At 37.7% G+C, this 18977-nt stretch overlaps 1 protein-coding gene across 3 annotated transcripts in view; it reads left to right on the plus strand.

Annotated features, from left to right (window-relative positions):
* Nucleotides 1–18977, plus strand: part of GNAS (GNAS complex locus) — a 163179-nt gene that overhangs the window by 136709 nt on the left and 7493 nt on the right. For all 3 annotated transcript variants that reach the window (XM_074920589.1, XM_074920591.1, XM_074920590.1), the window contains 4 exons: nucleotides 13268–13322; nucleotides 15041–15114; nucleotides 15899–15957; nucleotides 17876–17996. In XM_074920589.1, coding sequence (XP_074776690.1) covers nucleotides 13268–13322; nucleotides 15041–15114; nucleotides 15899–15957; nucleotides 17876–17996 — 309 coding nt within the window. The remainder of the gene's footprint in view (nucleotides 1–13267; nucleotides 13323–15040; nucleotides 15115–15898; nucleotides 15958–17875; nucleotides 17997–18977) is intronic.

Consider the following 18977-nt stretch of genomic DNA (forward strand, 5'->3'; position numbering starts at 1 on the left):
TCTTAAATCACACAGCTTCTAGTTACAGGTATCAGAGCAATAGGTGAGCCAGTCCTGGCTACAGCTGGGTCATGATGGTTCACTAGAGCTGCTGCATGCCTCTGCTTCCTAGCACAGCTTTGAATTGCACATTACCAGATCTGTGGGCTGTGAATGTCAGATCCCCTCTAAGTTTTAGGCACGTATTTCAACCAAGACTAGAACACTGAAGGGTGCTGTACATTCTTTAGTGCAGTAAGACATCATAAGAGGGTTGCTGGGTTTCTATCTTCGTGCAAAAGAATACACTTGGATATTGAGCACAGCTTTGTAAGGGCGGCCAAAGCCCCAGCTGGTTTCATAACCCCTTAACGTGTGTTAATGTGGAATATGTACTACGTTTGGGAAAGAGAAATACCTTCTTAGACCACTTATCTTTCCCACTGCAGCAATTCTACCCGTGATTTTTAGTGTCTGGTTTAGTTCAGTTCTTCTCCCAAGATTGTTTAAATGTTCCTTTCATGTAGAAGAGGAAATTTTTAATCTGTTAATAAATAATTTAGGTTTAGGGTTTCAGCCATTTAAAATGCAAACATGAGACACTGCCCTCTGCAGACAAAGAGATGGGCAAGATGTGTGTGTCCTCTGCTGGAATTTTACAGCTTTTAGTAATCCAATGGAATTTGGAAATTTTCTGGAATTTGAAGGCACACCTTGGGCTCTTCAGTTTGGCTTTTCTTTCCCTCAGATTCCCTGCTGCCCAGTTGTGATTGAGTGTGTGTGGGTGGGGAGTCCACCCACTTATGGTGCAAAAATGAGTTGTTATGAATAACTTTGTGATATTTTCTTTTCAGTATGTTAAAATAAAGAAGCATAAACCAGCATCACTGGAGTTTCAGAATTAACGCCCACTGAGATGAAATTTGTTTCCACCTCTCAATGTGTTTCATGCTACCTGCATAGGTAGAGCTCATCGCACCATTTTATACTTGCTTTGCAACCATAATGGCTAGAATATTTCTTTCCTCTCTTTCCTTCCCCCTATACCCTGAGGAAAGAGGGTGTTAAAGCTAAGGTTTCCAGAGAACATGGCAATAATTTAAGTTTTGTACGGTATACCTCAGCGCAGAGGTTCTCTTCAACCCGTGGAAGGGTGGTTTGTGGTCAAGGCTCTGGCACTGCCTGGAAGCACAGAGACCCATGTCAGAAGGGAAGGATGGGGCTGTAGGAGACAACTCCCTGCCCAGGCTTTCTCAGACCTTGGCCTCCATGTAAAGTCTGCCAGCAAGGAGGCCAGTGAGGATGCTGAGACTGCGTGGGTGGTTATGTATGTGTCACCTTTACCACCTCTTGAATCTTAATATTCTCCTGAGTATAAGGTTCCATTTCAAGATGCTTCTGCTATTGAAGGTTTTAAAAGTTATAATACTTAAATAATTACGTTCTATGAATATTATATTTAGTAATTGTTTAGGTAATTACAATGCTTTTATGTAACTGTAATAAATAGATTCACTAAAGGTAGTTTAAAAGAACTAATTCTTCCTGAAGCAGCTGCATTATCACTTCCTCATTGTAACACTGTCTTAAGCTAGTTAGAGAATAAAGGATTTTAAAAGCCCTTCCAAAATTTCCCATTGCCTCCTTTATCCTGTGCACTCACCCCACAACTCTTTCTCACACAGGCACATCCATCACCCCCACACATCTCTGCACACCTACTCCAGTCCTGTCTCGGTTCCATGTTTTGCAGCACCTGACTGCTCGCCTGTGAGTCAGGGAACCGCGTTGGAAAACCTCTCTGTGCTGAAACCAGCAGACGTGACTCTTGGCTGAGAGAGGAAACAGGCTAAGGTTGTGCCTTGTCAGGGATTTTACTTTTCCTGTGCACACTTCATTCTAAATTCTCTGTTATTTTAATCTTAAAAGCATGCAGCTTAGAAAAGTCCACATTAAAAAATACATTTTGCAAATGTTAAAATACGTTTTGCAAGTATAAAGTATATCCTACCATCTGTTTTACAGACATTTGAATTATTAGAGCTTTTAATACTATTTTTAAGGTCTTTTATAGCCAGTCTTCTGTTTTGAGAGATGAGATTTAAAGGAGTTCATATTTTTATAATGATTAAAATTCTGCTTCAGGATAAGTTGAGTCAAGTTAGTAAGGCATTGGGGAAGAGAGGGGGAAGGGCCAAAATATTTTATTTAAAATATTCTAAAATGGTATATTATGTCACTTGCTAAATTAGTGCTGTTTGTGAGCCTTCGTAAAGGTATTCTGTGAGGTGCTTGCTTTAATTGTAAGCTTAAAAGCACTAAATATTTAAATACAGTTTTGGGAAATATTCCATAGTCAATGACTATGTATTATTGATGTTACCACAAACAACATGTGTGTAAGTGAAGGTTGGGGAAGTGCCTGGTTCTGCATTCTGTGTGTTTGGGGTTTAGGTTATACAAGCCACACGCAAGGTGAAAAATGTGGGAACTGTCTGAACCTTTGATTGTCCGTTTTTGCAGATAGCTCAGTTTCTTCAAATTACAGAAACTTGTATGAAGTATTTTTTAATTCCTTTATCATCTGAAGGACATGGTGCAGATTGCAATAAATAATACTTATAAAGCATTTTGTGGCTGTCAGTATAGTTTTATTCCTACTTCAGATCTAGGGCTTTGGTTGTCTTTTTTTTTAAACTTTCTGGCTGTGTTTTTTGGTCCCAGCTATTGAGGGAATAAGCTTTTATCAACATTTTAAATTATTAACATCATTTTTATTTTATTTATTAGTGATGTCACTGATTTTGTCTTTATAATGTAATTTTTAAATTGTATTTATGTGATGGTCATTATCAACTGAAAGCAATTCTACTGATTTGATGGCACTGGAGGGAGCTAAAGACCATGAGGACAAGGTTCGTATAAATACTTTGTTGAAACACAGTGAAAGGATATCCCATTAGGTTCACCTGTTTCAATGGCTCAGAGCAGCCTGTAGTAGGGGACACACAAATTGCATAGGTTGTTGACATAAAAAATGACATCTGAAAATGAAGCAATCATTCGTTTGCTGATTTGCATTCAAAGATGTCAGGGAGGTTTCAAACAGATTTATATTCTGTAGAGGTACTCTTTAATTCCATTAAAAATTATTCATGTTGATTTTCACGTAAATGTCTTTGCTTAAACAGTCTTCTTAATCTAAGTTAGCAGCAAATACTCTTAAACCTGTTGAAGATCCCTGTTGCACCTGATTGATATAAATAGATTTTGAAAAATCACTAAATTTAAAGTTTCCTTCCAAGTTCAGCCTCCACAGAGCACAGGAGTGATGCAGTCAGTGATGCAGTTTTGTTGGTTTCTTCTGCTGTATATAAGTATTCTTCTTCTGTATATAAGTTCTGTGGCTTTAGCTTACAATTAAAACCAGCTTACAACAGAAAAATCGCTGACCTAGTTCATAGATGTAGATCTCTTTCTACTTTCTAGAAAACATCCATGACAAAAAAAAAATATTAAGAATATGGGTATTTAAGTAGGGGCAGAGGGGGAGAGAAGTTCACTATCAACCATACTTTAAGTTCTCACTAGTCCAGCTTGATGGCTTTATAGATAGTAAAGACCATGGAAACAAATTGTTATTTTCTTACAATTAAGTGTTAGGCTTCAGCTTTTCGTTCCTTGCGTAAAATTAAAAATTGTAGTAGTTAGTGTACAGAGCTTAATAAAGTGGAGTACCTATGAGTTTGATTCTTGAAGATGACAGTCTTTGAAAGTCACAGGAAGTTAAAACCATTTCAAGCATCAGCGAAGTTTGCAGCAAGTAAGTCACAGAAACATGCTGCCACATCAACTCTCCCCTTCACCATGCCCAATTCCCACCTTCGTGCCTGGGGTTTGATTTCCCTGGGAACTCTCCAGGCCCAACATACTACTTGCCTTTCATTCTGCTCTCCATAACGCATGAATTGTTCAGAGATCACTGATACTTTGATTTCAGATTAATTTGCTGCTTGTTTTATTTTAAACACTGATTAAACACTAAAAATTAAGGCAGGCAAACAAAACTTTTAAATTGTAGAGAGAAGAGATAACATCTCATGTATAAAGCAATAGATTTGATACTGTTTTGCAAGAGACAGGATCATTGGTTAAATCTGAGTCTCTGGTGTGTTTCGCCCACTAAAACTCAGGAAAAAAAGTTGGAGAAGAGGGACAGAAGGCAAAGTGAAGTGAGAAATTTTAAGTGAACACTTAATTGCTGCTGGTTTTCCCACGTTTTTTGTCGTCTTTTGCAGCCTACTTAAGAAAAAGTTATTAGGGATTGCGCCATGTTCCCCTCCATTCACTCACACCATGTTCCTGCCCCAGGCTTGCCCTGGAATCAGATCACGACGTAGTGATTTCATCCATACTGTTACCTTTCATTTCTGTACCCAACCTTGGCCTTGGATCAGCTTACGTTTCTTCCTGGCATGGTGAAGTAATTTTCTGGGGCGGGGTGAGGGACTGTTCTGAAGTTATTTGACATATACAGGCTTGTATTGCAGAGTGAGCCTTGGAGGCACTCGGTAGTGAGTTGTTTTGGTAGTTGTGAGAGTGTGAAAATACTTTCAGACAAGTTCGCAAAGTAGGAATGAAGGCAGCTGGAGGAGCCTCAAGTGTTTGGGGTTTGTGTCGGTTATTGGCGGGGGGAAGCTGGACGGGATGGGTTTCATTTGAAAACCGGTAGTTGAGTATGGTCCCAGGCAGGTGGCTGTAACGTTCAGGATAAAATGCGTCCCCAGTCAGTTGGAAGCATAAAGAAGAGGAGATCATCTGCTTGGGGCAGGCATCCCTCCAAAGCCATCGCTGGAGGAGGAGGGATCTGTAGGCAGCATCTAGTCAAAATGAAGAGTTAATGGCAGAGGGGATCTGGCAGGCATCCTGGGGGTGCTGTGGAGGCCCCTCCAGCAAGGGACTGGAGTGTTGGCTGAATTTGGGTTACCTTGTAGTGTTTTCTGCTCTACAGCCCTCTTCCTCTCGTCTTTCTCACAGATAAAACTGGGAAGTTTATCATTGTTTGAGCCAGAAGGGGCTATCTCATAATAATTTATGAATTGCTTTCTTAAGGGAGGAAAAAATTAATACATAGTTATTTTTTATATAATTTAAATCAAAACTTGCATTTGATTATAGGCTCTTAAACTAACTTGGAGTATCTTTATAAAAACCAGTAAATCCTGAATTGCACTGCATTGCATGCTATAAAGTACATTTTCTAAAATACTTCTGTGAAAACTGCTGTTTTCTGAAGCATACATTGTTCAGATGGCAAATGAGCAAACTGGATGTGGTAAAAGGAAGGGGGAAGGGGAGGGAAGTTTACATACAGCTTTAAGCCTGGATGGAAGTCACTCTACAATTTTTAGAAATGAAAATATCCATGTAGGGACCTAAAGGAATCCTGTGGGCTGATGGTGCAGTTTGTGTGGAGCGTGTGCACGGTGCCTTTATGGCATACGGAAGATATTTTACTGTGGCTTAAATGCTTATTATAGTTGCAGTTTTTTGATTACCATCTGTAGTCTCTATTGGTTTTTGATAGAGCAACTAAGATTTTATATTTTGGGAGTGGTGTTCGCTGTGTTATATCACACTGACTACTATTTCCAGTGTCTGTGAAATAGCAAAGTCTTTACTACTTCAGTCTGATTCCTGAACTGTTGCCTTCATGTGCTGTAGAAAATACTGACTCTCCTGATTATACAAATGTCTTCTGTTGGGTAATATTGACAAATATACTGAATAACATTTTTGACATAACATTCTGTTCCCACACAGATAATTTGGATGTAATTGAATGGGTTGATCAAGAGCCTGTGCTAAAAATACGACATTTTCTCACCCACTAAGTGAAAGAAAATGCTTGCTCAAAAGGCAGTTTTGTCAAGCAGAGCCGTTGGAGAGTGGGCTGGGTTATGCCGCGACTACTGATTCTGCCTTCCACCTCTGAAGGCACGGCTCAGGTCTGGCGTGAGTTGCAGACACAGCTGATTTGTAACCTCTGCGTAGTCCACGACTGCAGTTTTTCCCTGGTGAGGTTCCGAAGCAACAGTGTTGAGGGTGAGGAGGAGAGTAGCCATCGCTGCAGCCTGGCAGAGGGGTTTGGGGAGCCACGTCTCGTACCAGACCTTGTGGAGGCACTGAGGAGCCTGTGAGTGATTTTAACTGGAGCAAAGCGCTCCGGCCCGGGCAGGATCCCATCCAGGATGCCTGTCAGACTCGCAGGAGTGCTTAAATACACTTGAGCCAAAAATGTACAGAAATAGTTAGAAGGGGAAGTTTTGAAAATCTCTTTTCTTCTTTTTTTCCTTATTTTAATGGTCTCGTGGGCAAAAGACTGCATTGTTACAGTTTCAAAAACAGTATGGTTTTGCTGCAGACTAGGGGGAAAGAAAGAAAAGTAGACCTTAGAGAAAGACTGTTTAGTATGCAATAAAGTAACTTTTATACTTCTCCCAATCTCCTATCAAATAAATCTCGTGCTAACAAGCAATCAAAACCGTTTCTCTGCCCACCGCTCCACACAAGCCGAGCCACATTGTACCTTTCCAGCCTTTGAAACTGCCTGTGTCTATTTTTATTTGTCAGGCTGGGGCTGGGCTGGCCCCATTCCAGATGTGTCTCACAAGATTTGGTGCTGATGAGCTATTTATAGCACTGTGGTTCCATTGTCATGGCAACCGTGCTAGAGGCCAAGGCGGCTGGGAGCTATTTCTGGACTTGTGCTGTAATGTAAAACTGATTGGGAAAGTTAGTGCATCCTCTAAGCCAGACTAACTTTAGACAGGCTGGGGGGGGGGGGGGGGGGGGGGGGGAGAGACAACTACAACTTCTTTAAATATATTTTTCTTTTTCTCCTACCTTTTCCCCATTTCTCTTTTTGATCACTAGCAGTTTTTGAAGGGGTGATTTGCCTTCTGCTGGATTTGTCCAAAATTCATTCATGCCTCACGGCCTCACAGCAGATTACGCTTTTTTAATTACGCAGTTGAGGAAGCCGGGTGCGTAACCAACCTTGTTTTTAGGGCAAGGTTTGTATTTCATGGTAACACAAAAGTAAGGGGGCTTTGCTGCCTGATAGGGTACGTTTAGGGGGTTTTGCAATAGTTGCAGTTCTTTATACCCCGTAGTTTTAATATTCTATTTTTTGTGTGTGCTTCATGTTCTCCACACCATATAAGGAACTGTAACCTTGATTACCACAAGATGATTCCAAATATATGGAGTCATACTTTTCAGCTTTCTCATTATTTGCTACAAAATTAAACCCATGGTGCCCCTCCGCCTCCAAGTGGCTGGAATGCTGCGAGGTTCTTCTGTAATTACGGCTGGGGCCGCTCTCAAAATCACTTTTCTGGGATATGTACACATTAATACTATCTATAATTAAATTCTGAGCTTTAGCCTGGTTTTAAATCTTTGTTTGACTTGCTACTTCGATGAAGAAATCATTAACAACTGTTTGACTTGAAATTTGAAATTAAAGAAAATATTTGCAGCTTTGTGGGAAAGTTTTCTAAAGAGTTGTCTTTTGTTTTATTTCTGTTCAATTCAACATTTTTAAGTTCATTTACAATATAAATCTGGTTTTGAATGAGGTCCTTATGTCTGAGAACTGACATGCAGAATTCTGTTACAGGAACACTGCATATGAGATGTGTTTACATGCAATGTAGTGTTCTCATAATTATACCAATAATATTTGTTACAGTACTGTCCCTGTGTGCCTTTTTCTGAAGGTTTGGGGGTTTTATCCTCAATTTTCTTTGATAAATAGTTAAAGTAATTGCAGAGGTTTTGATGGAATTTTCTTTATCTAGTTTTGTTTAGGGGAGAAAAGAACTGTGCCTTTCTGAATATTTTTAATTGTCCAGTAACATGTTTGTAGCACGTGTTGTGTGACCATCTTAACAGTAAAAGCTCCACCTTCACACACATCATAGAAAATATCAGTATATCTTTAAAAACAAACAAAAACCAGTCTACTAATGCCCTAATTTTATTTTTTAACTTCATTTTGAGGAAAAACACGACAAGTTTGGTTTCGTGTACTGTCCGTGTTTGCAAGATACTACAAATACTAGCAGATTTTATTTGCATCATTCCTATAGTTTTGCCTGCTCTTCTGCCTCTCTTGCAAAACAAACTCGCTGAAATGTAAAAGAAATCTTTATCACCAGTTTAAGGAATAGGAATTCCCCCCCCTCAATATTCTGCTTGCTCCCAAGAACAGAAGCAGACAGGCTTGAGGGACAGTCGATGTGTACATGCATGCTTGCAACTGAAAATAACCCCCATGCCCTGGAGTTATTGTCAGAGTATTGGCCTGCGTGGGAAGCCATGGTTTTGAGACTGTAACAGACTGGGCTTTTCAGGGTTTGGAAAACTCTTCTGTGTTAACATGTTTTTAAACTGTGTTAGAATACGTACATCATGTCTTTCTCAGCTCAAATACCCTTTTAAAGAGAGTATTATGTCTTTGTACTGATCCTGTGACTCTGGCTTCAGCATACACAGCATAGCTAAAGAAAAGAATTATCAAATAGTTAACTGTTTAGCTGTTAAGAAGCTGTTATTAACATAAAGGTTTATGGCAAGGACTAAAAAGAGAGTAAAGTAAAAGTAAAGCATTGTCTGCTCTGAGAAATAAAAAATACACTCTTGTTTATAAACACTATTAATGTTGAGTTAAATTTCAGTTTAAAATTACTTGAGAGAGCTTTGAGTTAGTTTTGTAGTCCTGATAGGGTGTAGATAGATAAATAAATAAAAATCTGCTGGGCACTTGCACAGTTTGGTCTATAGGAAGATCAGTAAACAAATATTAATTTCTTTTTGGACATAGAAATCTGAGTTCTAAAAACTATTTTAGAGGTGATGAGGGTAAATACAACTTTAATTCTTAGTAAAATCTTGATAATTCTTAGTAATATTCTGGTTAATTCTTAGTAATATCTTTATATAAACACACGCATGACAGAGGAAATGAAAATTCTGTTTCCACAGACTCAAGGGACTCTGGGCAATTAACTTATTCCCTGTGTGCCTGCCTTTAAAATAGGGTTGATAAGGTGTGCATTTCAGGATGCAATGGCAGGGGTTGGAAATGCAGCATCAATGAAGGCAGGCAGGAGTTGTGAGTATGATTCACTATCTGTAAAATACCTCGAGGCTTTCAGAGGCAAGAAACTTCACAAATACAGAGTTCTAGTATTCCTGTTGAGGGTTGTAAGTTATAAACAAATGCTGTATTTCGTTCGGATTGAAGTTCTGAATTCTTGATTTGCAGTGTCTTACTGACACTAAAGGTGAGATCTTAATGTGTTTTAAGAGAGACATTTTTTGTACAAATCCAGGTTATGACTTGACAAAAAAGAAAAAAATCTGATGGAAATAACACTCTTCAAATATAGGTGTCTTGTCAGTTTGAAGAGACCTTTCCAGTGTTATTCTAGACTGAAAAAAAAAGCTGCTCTTCACAAAGCAAAAAATATTTTTCGTCTGCCAACCATTTCATCAGATCACAAAGAGTAGAATTTCAAGTTACTGTTTATTGAAAAGACTGTCAGGAAACGCTCAAGGAAAGGCAGTCTGATTCCCCCCTCCACATTCTTCCCAAAATGATGAAGTTGTGTTGTTCCTTGAGGTGTAAGATTTAATGTGTTACTTACCTTTTCAGCAGGGAAAAATGAGTGCAGGCTGCAGTTCTTAGTCTGGCAGCAGCATTGTTCATTCAGGAAATTCCCCCCACGTAGGGATAAACCAACTCTTTCTGCGTGAAAGCACTCCAGAATAAATCAGTAACTGGTATATATCTTGATGTGAAAAACGGGACATGGTTTTGACACAGTAGGCTTATTAAAAATTTGGAAAGAACTTGAGATATGTGTGTGACATTTTGAGTTGCAGGAGTTAAGGAAAGATGTGTGTGTCTCTATGAAGACTCCTTAGTATACGCCTTAAAATTAAAGACATTTGATTCTTCACAAAGATCTGTTTAAAACATTTCACATGTGTTTTTTCCTTCCTGAAGCTGAAGAAAGTGACCCAAAAATAAAGCACATTTTATATTTCAGATTGTTCAAAATTTTTATTTATACCTCAGGGACACATGTACTGCTGTCCTAGAGATGCTTCTTCTCCAGTGTTGCTAATGACCTAAAGTCTTCCCACCACCACCCCCCGGGTCATAGCTGTATCGATGTTTTGTAACACAGGCAAAAGTGCTTTATACGTCCAGAATATGGCCCGAAGTGAGAACTGGCAGCGATGCTGAATGAATGATTTGCTTTCTGGAAAATAGCTTTCCCATATAATCTCTGGGAAAATTTTACAGAAGAAAAAAATGACTTTGTAACTTGGTGCAAGACTTGCTTGCAGTATAAAATTTGGTTTCGTGGTTTGACAGTTTTATTTGAATTATTTCACCGAGGTCACTTTTCTTTCTCCCTGTGAAATTAATTGCTGACATAGTAGATGGGCATATCTCCAGTAGACTTAGAACGATCTATAACAGCAGTGAATTCAGCACACAAAGTAGTACTGAAGTGTACTGTGTTTTGGGTAGAGCATAACAAGAATTAAAAATAGAAATTAATGATGGTAAATTTGTTTTTATTTTGAGTCAGACTTTGTTCTCATCTCACTTGATTATTAGTTTAATTTACTGGATAAATTATTTGGTCTTGACTAATATTGACTTAGAAGTCTGAACATAGTGATTTGATCTTTTCTGAATTCTCATGCTCGGACTGTTGCTCCTTATTTTAAGTGTATCAAACTAGATTGAGTTTCTGCTACTCTTTCCTCCTTACAGGCACATTTATTTTTCTGTTACCGGCTGAAAGAATAATCCCTTTTTTTTATGTTTGAGGAAAAATCAAACTGGTTTTTAAAGTCTTTAACCCTTTGTAAAGTTGCTAGAGCAACTTTCTGTGAAAAGGCACATGCACAGGAGGAAATCTTCATTTAACGTATTGCTTTGCTCCATTTTCCCTAAAATGTAACTGGAAACAGGGTAGGTTTTCTGGTAGCTATCACGCAGTGAAAGGCTTTCTTCTTGAATGAGTATTGTTACGAGTATCAGATGTTACTGAATGTTGGAACTTGTTTTGGGGGAAGAAGAAATGTTTATTCCATTCGAACTTGTTTTACCTGGCATGAACATTGCTATTGGAATTCATCTCAAGTACAGTACTGCTGCTCCTATGTGGCTGATGTTTTTCAAGGAAATCATAGGCCTAAAAATAGTCTGCATAAACAACAGTAAGAGGTTTGTACTTTCAGTTCCAGGTTTTAGCAATATCTTGTTGTTATTTTCTAATTGTCAGTTTCCAAAATCCATTAAGCTTATTAGCAGAGTGTTTAAAAACAAAACAAAAGAATAACACCCAAACCCAAAAATCCACCTCTTGCGGAACCTTGGATAAAATGTTATGCTTGGATAAACAGTACAGAAAGGCTGGGTCATTGTAGTACTCACCTTTATATCTTTGTGAACGTGTCACGTTCTGAACGTTTTTCAAACATCCTCCAACTTGTGAAATTGCCACGTGATTCTGGAACTGGTTTTAGGGGAGAATATAATGGGACAACACTTGTACTAGTTGGAATTCATGATTGTTGTACGTATTTAACATCCTCTGTGTACTGAACAAAGAGCTTTACTTCTTTTCCTTTGGATTAAAAAAAAGAAAAATAAAATTGCTTAACAGCCTGGAAGAGATGTGGAAAAAATCCAGCTTGCAAATTGCAGAACACAATTTGTCATCAATTTTATTCTTGTATATGTCTCCACGTCACCTTTAATGATAGAAATTGATCTTTACACTTTGTCTCATATTTTTAGTGGCATGTTTACTGAGATACATTTAAAATCCTGTAATTCAGACTAAACAAAAATTACTTTTCATTTGTCTCTGAAACAAGATGGTCATCTAGTTCCTGATGAAAAGGGCATTACACTGAAGCTGCTGTTAAGATACAGTTGTTTTTCCTCCTTCCCCTGCCCTTTATTAGAAAGTTTTAGACAGTCAGTTGGGAAGCAGGGGCTGAAACTGAGGGCTAAGACCCTTACTGATTTTAACGAGGGTTTGGTTTCCAATTTGTGAATCTGGAACGTGGCTACCTTTTCCCCCTTTTAAATTGTTGCCTGCGACTGTAGTTAATGCACTTCCAGCATACTTAGCAATGTGTAGGGACTGGAAGGGAAAACTCACCTTTTCCTTGTGATTTCTGCTTTGTAAAGAAAATTCATGCACAGGAACTGAAAAGGAGACTTAAAGTATATTGATTTTAAGACTGTGATTAATCATTAATGTTACAAGTAAATTTAATTGTAGAAGCATTGCTAGATCTCCTAATAATACTGAAATGGACGATGTCTGAGCCATGGTGTAGCCCTGCTGCATCCTTGGTGTCGGACAGTGTGATTGGGGGTGCGAATAGCATAAAACCTACATCCTGAAGCTGCTGATTTGTGACGTCTTCAAGTCTCACAGTAACACCACAATAAAACAGAGTTAAACAAATTGGTTCCTTGAGATTTTTGCTCTTTGAGTTGAAGTGAAAGAAAATTAGGAAGTTACAGTTAATTGGTAAAAACATTTTTTAAATGCCAGGATATCCTCTTTAGCTAATGCCTAATGAAATTGTATAAAATATATCCTTTTGTACCCATTTGGCCTTCTGCTGCTACTTCTCCAGAAAGTAAACTGAAAAACTGGTACCAGCAGTTGACAGAAAAATCAGTATTCCTTCTCGCTTAACTAAACTTGTAAGGAAATTGGTTTAGGGTTTTCATTTATTAAAAGAATTATAGTAACAATTTTTAAAAAAAAATAAACTGCCTACATGTAATTTTCCTGAAAGATTATTATTTGAGTCATTGTTTTACTGTTAGCAGTAGCAGATTATATTGTAAAATTTATACAAATCAATCACCTAAATTAAACTACTTGTATGTTTGTTAGTGGACGGAGCAGAATGGGAGGGAGTTGGAATAAGATTACTAGACCTGATTAATAAAACTGTGGATTTGGCCCTCTGCTGGGTGGTGCTAGGAAATGCATGTTTTACATACTAGCGCACGTACGTTGAGCAATTTAAGTGTATTCGGCGTTTTGAGAATCTGACTGTACTAAAATATAACAAATCTTATCTGGGAACGTCAGTTACTAAAGCATTAGATAGTTTGTCTAATTTGAGACTGGAAAGTTACTCTTTCTTTCTTTCTTCTCCCCAGTTTTCTAGACAAGATTGACATAGTCAAACAAAATGAGTATACACCGTCTGACCAGGTAAGGAAAGTTTCATTAAGAAATTACACAGTTTATCTGCCCCCTCCATCTCTGAGGATAACCATCTCATTAGTTTTCTAATTGCCATTTGTGGCACTAATACAGGTATTACCACATACTGTACATATTTAGTATTGCAGTAAAAATTACTTTGTCATTTGGATTGAGATTAAGTTTATACATGTAAATGTACGGTGAAATTAAAATCTGCCTAGATTCAAGACTTAAATCATGCGTCTGTGACACTAACACTCAAATATCCATTTGAATGAATGATTTATAATGTTTTAAATCCTTGCTGAATAACTGTCATGCACTTTCTTTGATGCAAAGTTGGTTTGTATGTTCTTAGCCCACTGGCTCCCACTGTAAACCAGATTTTGTAAAAATAACCTTGTTATGAGTTTTTATTTTTTTATCAGAGTAAGAATAGTAGCTTTTATTTTGTTACAGCAAATCTGAGGATCTTTTTAGGACCAAATCCCTAATCCAAAATCACATGTATATTCCTAACTTTCTGCCCATAAATAATGCAGTTAAGCATCTAGCATACTTTTATAGGATAAATAACCGAAAAACATATTAATGTCCCAAAACTTCTGCAGAGAGTATTCATGAGGAGAAAGCAGTTTGTATCCTTTAAAATAGTTCAGGAATAAATTCATCATTCATCATTTTTTAAATCTGATATTATTTTTGTAAATAAGGCTTTCTTATTACTGAAATAATTCTATTTACAAGAAACAAAATATTAAAAATATAGATTATTATATTTGAAATTTGGAGCAACTAATTTTCAGATACGAAACTTTAAAGCAAGTATCAGTTTTGCATCAGAGGCTAGGGGTCTCCTGCAAATGTTACAATTTATCTGCTATCTAGACTTGTTGTGAAGAACACCAAAACTGAAGCCCCAAATTGTAAAACCTTTAGTTGAAATCAAAGTGGTATTTTGTAGTAAGTTATATTTGGACTATTAGTCTGCAGCCTATGCAAATGGGCTTCTAGATCAGTTACCTACTAGACACTGTATATGGCTGTCACTGCTTTGCCGTGCATAGTAAATAAAAGCCAATAGTTCTGTTTTAACAGGATTTTGTAGCACTTACAACAATTTCAGTTGTTTGTAGCTCACAACTACTGATTGTCATCTTTGTCTCTACACAAGATTTTAAATTTTATCTTTGAAAAGCCCAGTTCTTAAAAGATTTAAGTGTTTGAACTCCTGGTTCTTTGAAGGAAAAAATAGAAAATTCAGAGACCTAGACATTTCTTTTAATAACCAAGCACTAAACAGTTGGGGAAGAGATCTATCTTCTGGGGCTGGGAATTATTTGGTGGTAGTTTAAAGATCCTGTTTAGTGCCACAATCCCACTGAAATCTGTCGATGCATCGTGTAATCTCAAGAGATGGGTCTGTGCTATTGTGAACACTTGCGTTTGCTTTAAGTGGCCTGTAAATGTTTCCTTCTATTCCAAGCTTGGCACTTACAACCTGTTTGTGAAATTATATGTACTTTAAAAGTTGAGCACACCCATATGTGTGTGCACATGTTCAAGATTAAAACTTAAAATGCAGCTTCATAACACTGTTCCCTGTTTTTGCAGTACAGCATAGATTGTCAGCACTGGGTACAAGGTTTTTATTTCTGTTGCTGGATATGTGGTGAATTACAAAGTATCAGTGTTGCATTAGTGACTTTTCCTTTATGCTCTAGGATCTTCTCAGATGCAGAGTTTTGACATCAGGAATTTTTGAAACCAAGTTTCAGGTGGATAAAGTAAATTTTCAGTAAGTATCCTTGTCTTTTTTTTTTCTTCTTTTTTTTTTTTTTTTCTTCACCCTTCTTTTTAAAAAAAAAAACAAACAACAATGCAGTCAAATACCAGGGTAAATTGGAGGACAGTCTACCATACAGTCATTGAGACTACTGTGTTTCTCAAGTTGATGTTTAGTAGAAAGCAAGTATTTGATGATTTGTTAACTTAGTAGTCTGGCTTTAAAAAGAAATGCAAATTGGTGTGCAATTTTCTGCTTTTAATGTAAACCACAAAGAACAAAATGTTTTAAATCTTATTTTGACTAATGACTTTTCTGAGTGTTTGATTCATTGATAGTGACATATTTGACCAAAAGCTTTGTACGTATCTAAGTAACAGAAAATGCATGTTCTCTTTACTGTCCCAGGTTAGAAAGATTGCTTGACCCAAACAAAAACTGCTGAGTTGTAATCTAGTCTTGTTGAATTTAGATCTGTGATACTTGTTTCAGCAAACGACTGGTTGTAGGACCTTTTTCAATGTCATCTTGTATGGGTGAGAATGAATCTGCGATGTACGTGTGCCAGAATTTCTTACCTACAAGTGTAGGTGGTAGTGAAAGTAAACATAATTATATTTTGTGATGAAAGCTCTGTGTGCGTATGTTGGGGGACTGTTACCTGTTCAGGTTCTCATAATCTTGCGATTCCTTTTAGGTTCTATGACATAGAAGTCCTAAAATTTCTGTTTGCCTTGGTGAAAAGGAAAGCCCCCACACAATATGTATTCTGACTCAATGTATGTTTTTTTCTTAGTATGTTTGATGTTGGAGGCCAACGAGATGAACGCCGAAAATGGATCCAGTGTTTTAATGGTATGATTAGAACTTATGCTTGGATTTTTTTTCAAATAGTTCTCTGCAAAATTTTAATGGCCAATCTTAATTTTCTCACTGTGTGAAAGCCATCTTCTTTTCCATGTAGCGTGATAAAGAATTATCTGAACAGTCATATGGGATGGAATTTTTCTTGACACGTGAACTTCTGTAACAGCTTAGAATATCTTTAGGGAGAATGTAGCTGGAAAAGAATTCATGTTCGATAACTTAATAGAGCCTGTCCATTTTCTTCAACTTCCCTCTCTTCATTTCATTAGGTTTTTTTGGTGGTGGGTTCGTGCATTGTTTGCCAGCTATTTGAGTGTTAGATTCCAAGCTATATTTTGTCTTCCAAGTGATGGTTTACATATGTTTATACCTATAGAAAATAGACAATTACAGGATAATTAATATATGCATAAAATCAGAATATCATTTTTTTGTGTGTAATTGCAGCCACATTGTTATGTATGGGTGCTTCTTTCTGAATCGGCTCCGACCCATTGATGCAGTATGAGATTGTTGGGAACATCTGTCTTGTCAGACATATTGTCACATATGGCACGTAATACACTACAGCACTGCACAGTGTAGCCTCAAAATGCCCTTGTCAGAAAAGTTGATGATGGAGTTTATAAATCTTCACTTTCCTGGGGAACTATGCATATTAATACAATTTTGCGAAAAACAGCCCTAAGGGGAAGGCCCTTACTGAAGATGTATAAATAAATACCTTCATTTAAGTAGCTTGCATATTAGCTAGATTCCTCAGAATGCTAACATAGTACCAGCCTAGATATGGGTAAGACCTGAAACATCTGCAGGGATTTTGTAAGATCTGGAGTCAACACTGATGTCCCCATTAGTTTAGTTCAGGTGATTATTTTCTTAATTCCCATACAGTTTAGATTAGGTAGTTTTGTGTGTATCCTTGAACTATTGCATGTACCTTCACTACAGCTGTTTCTTTTACTCTGTATCTCTGTTTAGATGTGAAAACTTTCTCCACATAAGTTTTCTTAAAGCTAGGGTTGGTGAAAATTTTTTTTTTCTTTTCTGATTGAACAAAATATTTATGAAGCTATGCAAAAATCTTACCTTTTTGTAGAAAATCTACAATGAAATCCTACAGAATAGATAAAGTAGAATGCAACTTAGAATTCATCATATTTTACTATGGTTACCATCACAGAGTATCACCTAAACACTTCATGTATGTGTGGAACTACTGTGCAATATTTTCTTCTGTGCTATTAATAACAGATTTGTTTGGGTTTTATCTCTGCACCTTCCTCTTCCTGTTACCTCATGATCTGACTCAGCTCTTCTGCTGTTGATGGCTGAGGTAGATGAGCCTGGAAGTCAGCGTAAGGGGTCTGGAGCAGCACAGCCCCACAGAAACACAGAGTTCTGGATTCTGTGACCCTGGGAATATCTCCCAGGAAAGAGATAGGGGCCTCTAAGCAGTATAGTACACTATAGGAGGACTAGATCAATTAACCATGAATTCACAGCAATCCACTATTTTTATGATCAAAAGTGCCATTTGTCCCAAGGTCTTCCCCCAAGGGCCTCCCTGTCCTTTCTTGATAGTTCAGAGTTGCTTTCTAAATTTCTTTACAGCTTTTACATCTTCTTTAAATCTCCTCTTGGCTTTCTTCAGTTTCTCTCTCTTGCTTTTGTTCCTTTCTTTGCTATATTTTCTGTCATTGTCAGCTTCTGTTCTATAGTCTGCCTATACTATTTTTAATGGTTTCTTCACTTTTATTTCTGGTACTTAGAAAGCTGTCAGCAATAGCATTCCAGCCTGTTCTTTTATTGAAGCTGAAAGTCTGGCAGCTTTTTATTGAACTTCAGGTTTCTTGGATATTTCCTCTAAAGTTTGGTATTAACTAATGTGTATTTCTTGATTTAGATGTGACTGCTATCATATTTGTGGTGGCGAGCAGTAGCTACAACATGGTTATACGAGAGGACAATCAGACCAATCGGCTTCAAGAAGCACTAAACCTCTTCAAGAGTATCTGGAACAACAGGTCTGTGAATTGAAGTTTCATTGTTCATACCACTTAAATTAGTAATCCTATTTTACACTATAGCCAAGACTTCTGTACTGGGTTTGGCTAGGACAGAGTTAATTTTCTTCATGGCAGCTCTTATGTTGCTGTGTTTTAGCTTTTGACTGAAACAATACTGATAACACACTGATGTTGTAGCTGTCGCTGAACAGTGTTTGCAGAGCATCAAGGCTTCTCTGTTTCTCACTCTGCCCCCCACAGTGAACAGACAGCGGGTGTGCGATAGGTTGGGAGGGTACACACGTGGGCAGATGACCCAAACTAACCAAAGAGGTATTCTGTACCATAAAATACCATGCTTAGCAATAAAGGGGAAAAGAGGGGGGTTAGGGGGGTTAGCCATCTTGCTGGGTATTGGTTTACTCATGGGAGATGGTGAGTGATTGTCTTTGCATCACTTGTTTTGTTCTGTTCTCTTCCACTTACCCTTTACTCATTAAACAATTATTTAATTTTTTTTAATCTTGACCCTCAGATTTTCTTACTTTTACTCTTCCTTTCATCATCATCTGTCCCACAAAGGGGAAAAGTGAGCAAGCGGCTGTGTGGTGCTTTGCTGCTCACCAGGGTGAACCCACAGCAGCAGCATACATAGCCTGGGTTATTTGCATCTCACAGGGCAGTGCAAGTCTTTGATCACAACTGCCTACCTGTTACATTAATGTCTAATACACTCATCTAATTGAAGAAAACTCTGGAGAGTTACAAATTACTAGTTGCCATATTGAGGCTAAAGTAATTAAAACAGTGACAGAGTAGCACACTAAAAAGTGGATACGCTCACCTATTTGGTATGTTTGGATTAGCAGTAGAAAGTGGGCAACTTTCGTTGCCCACGTTAGAAGCACAGAAACCAAACTCCAGGTGTGTATGCCCAGAATTACACCACTGGATTCCAGTGAAAAAGGAACCTTTCAAAATTATTACAGTTTGTCATGT

The sequence above is a fragment of the Athene noctua genome, chromosome 16 (genome assembly GCF_965140245.1).
Source record: "Athene noctua chromosome 16, bAthNoc1.hap1.1, whole genome shotgun sequence".
Taxonomy (NCBI): domain Eukaryota; kingdom Metazoa; phylum Chordata; class Aves; order Strigiformes; family Strigidae; genus Athene; species Athene noctua.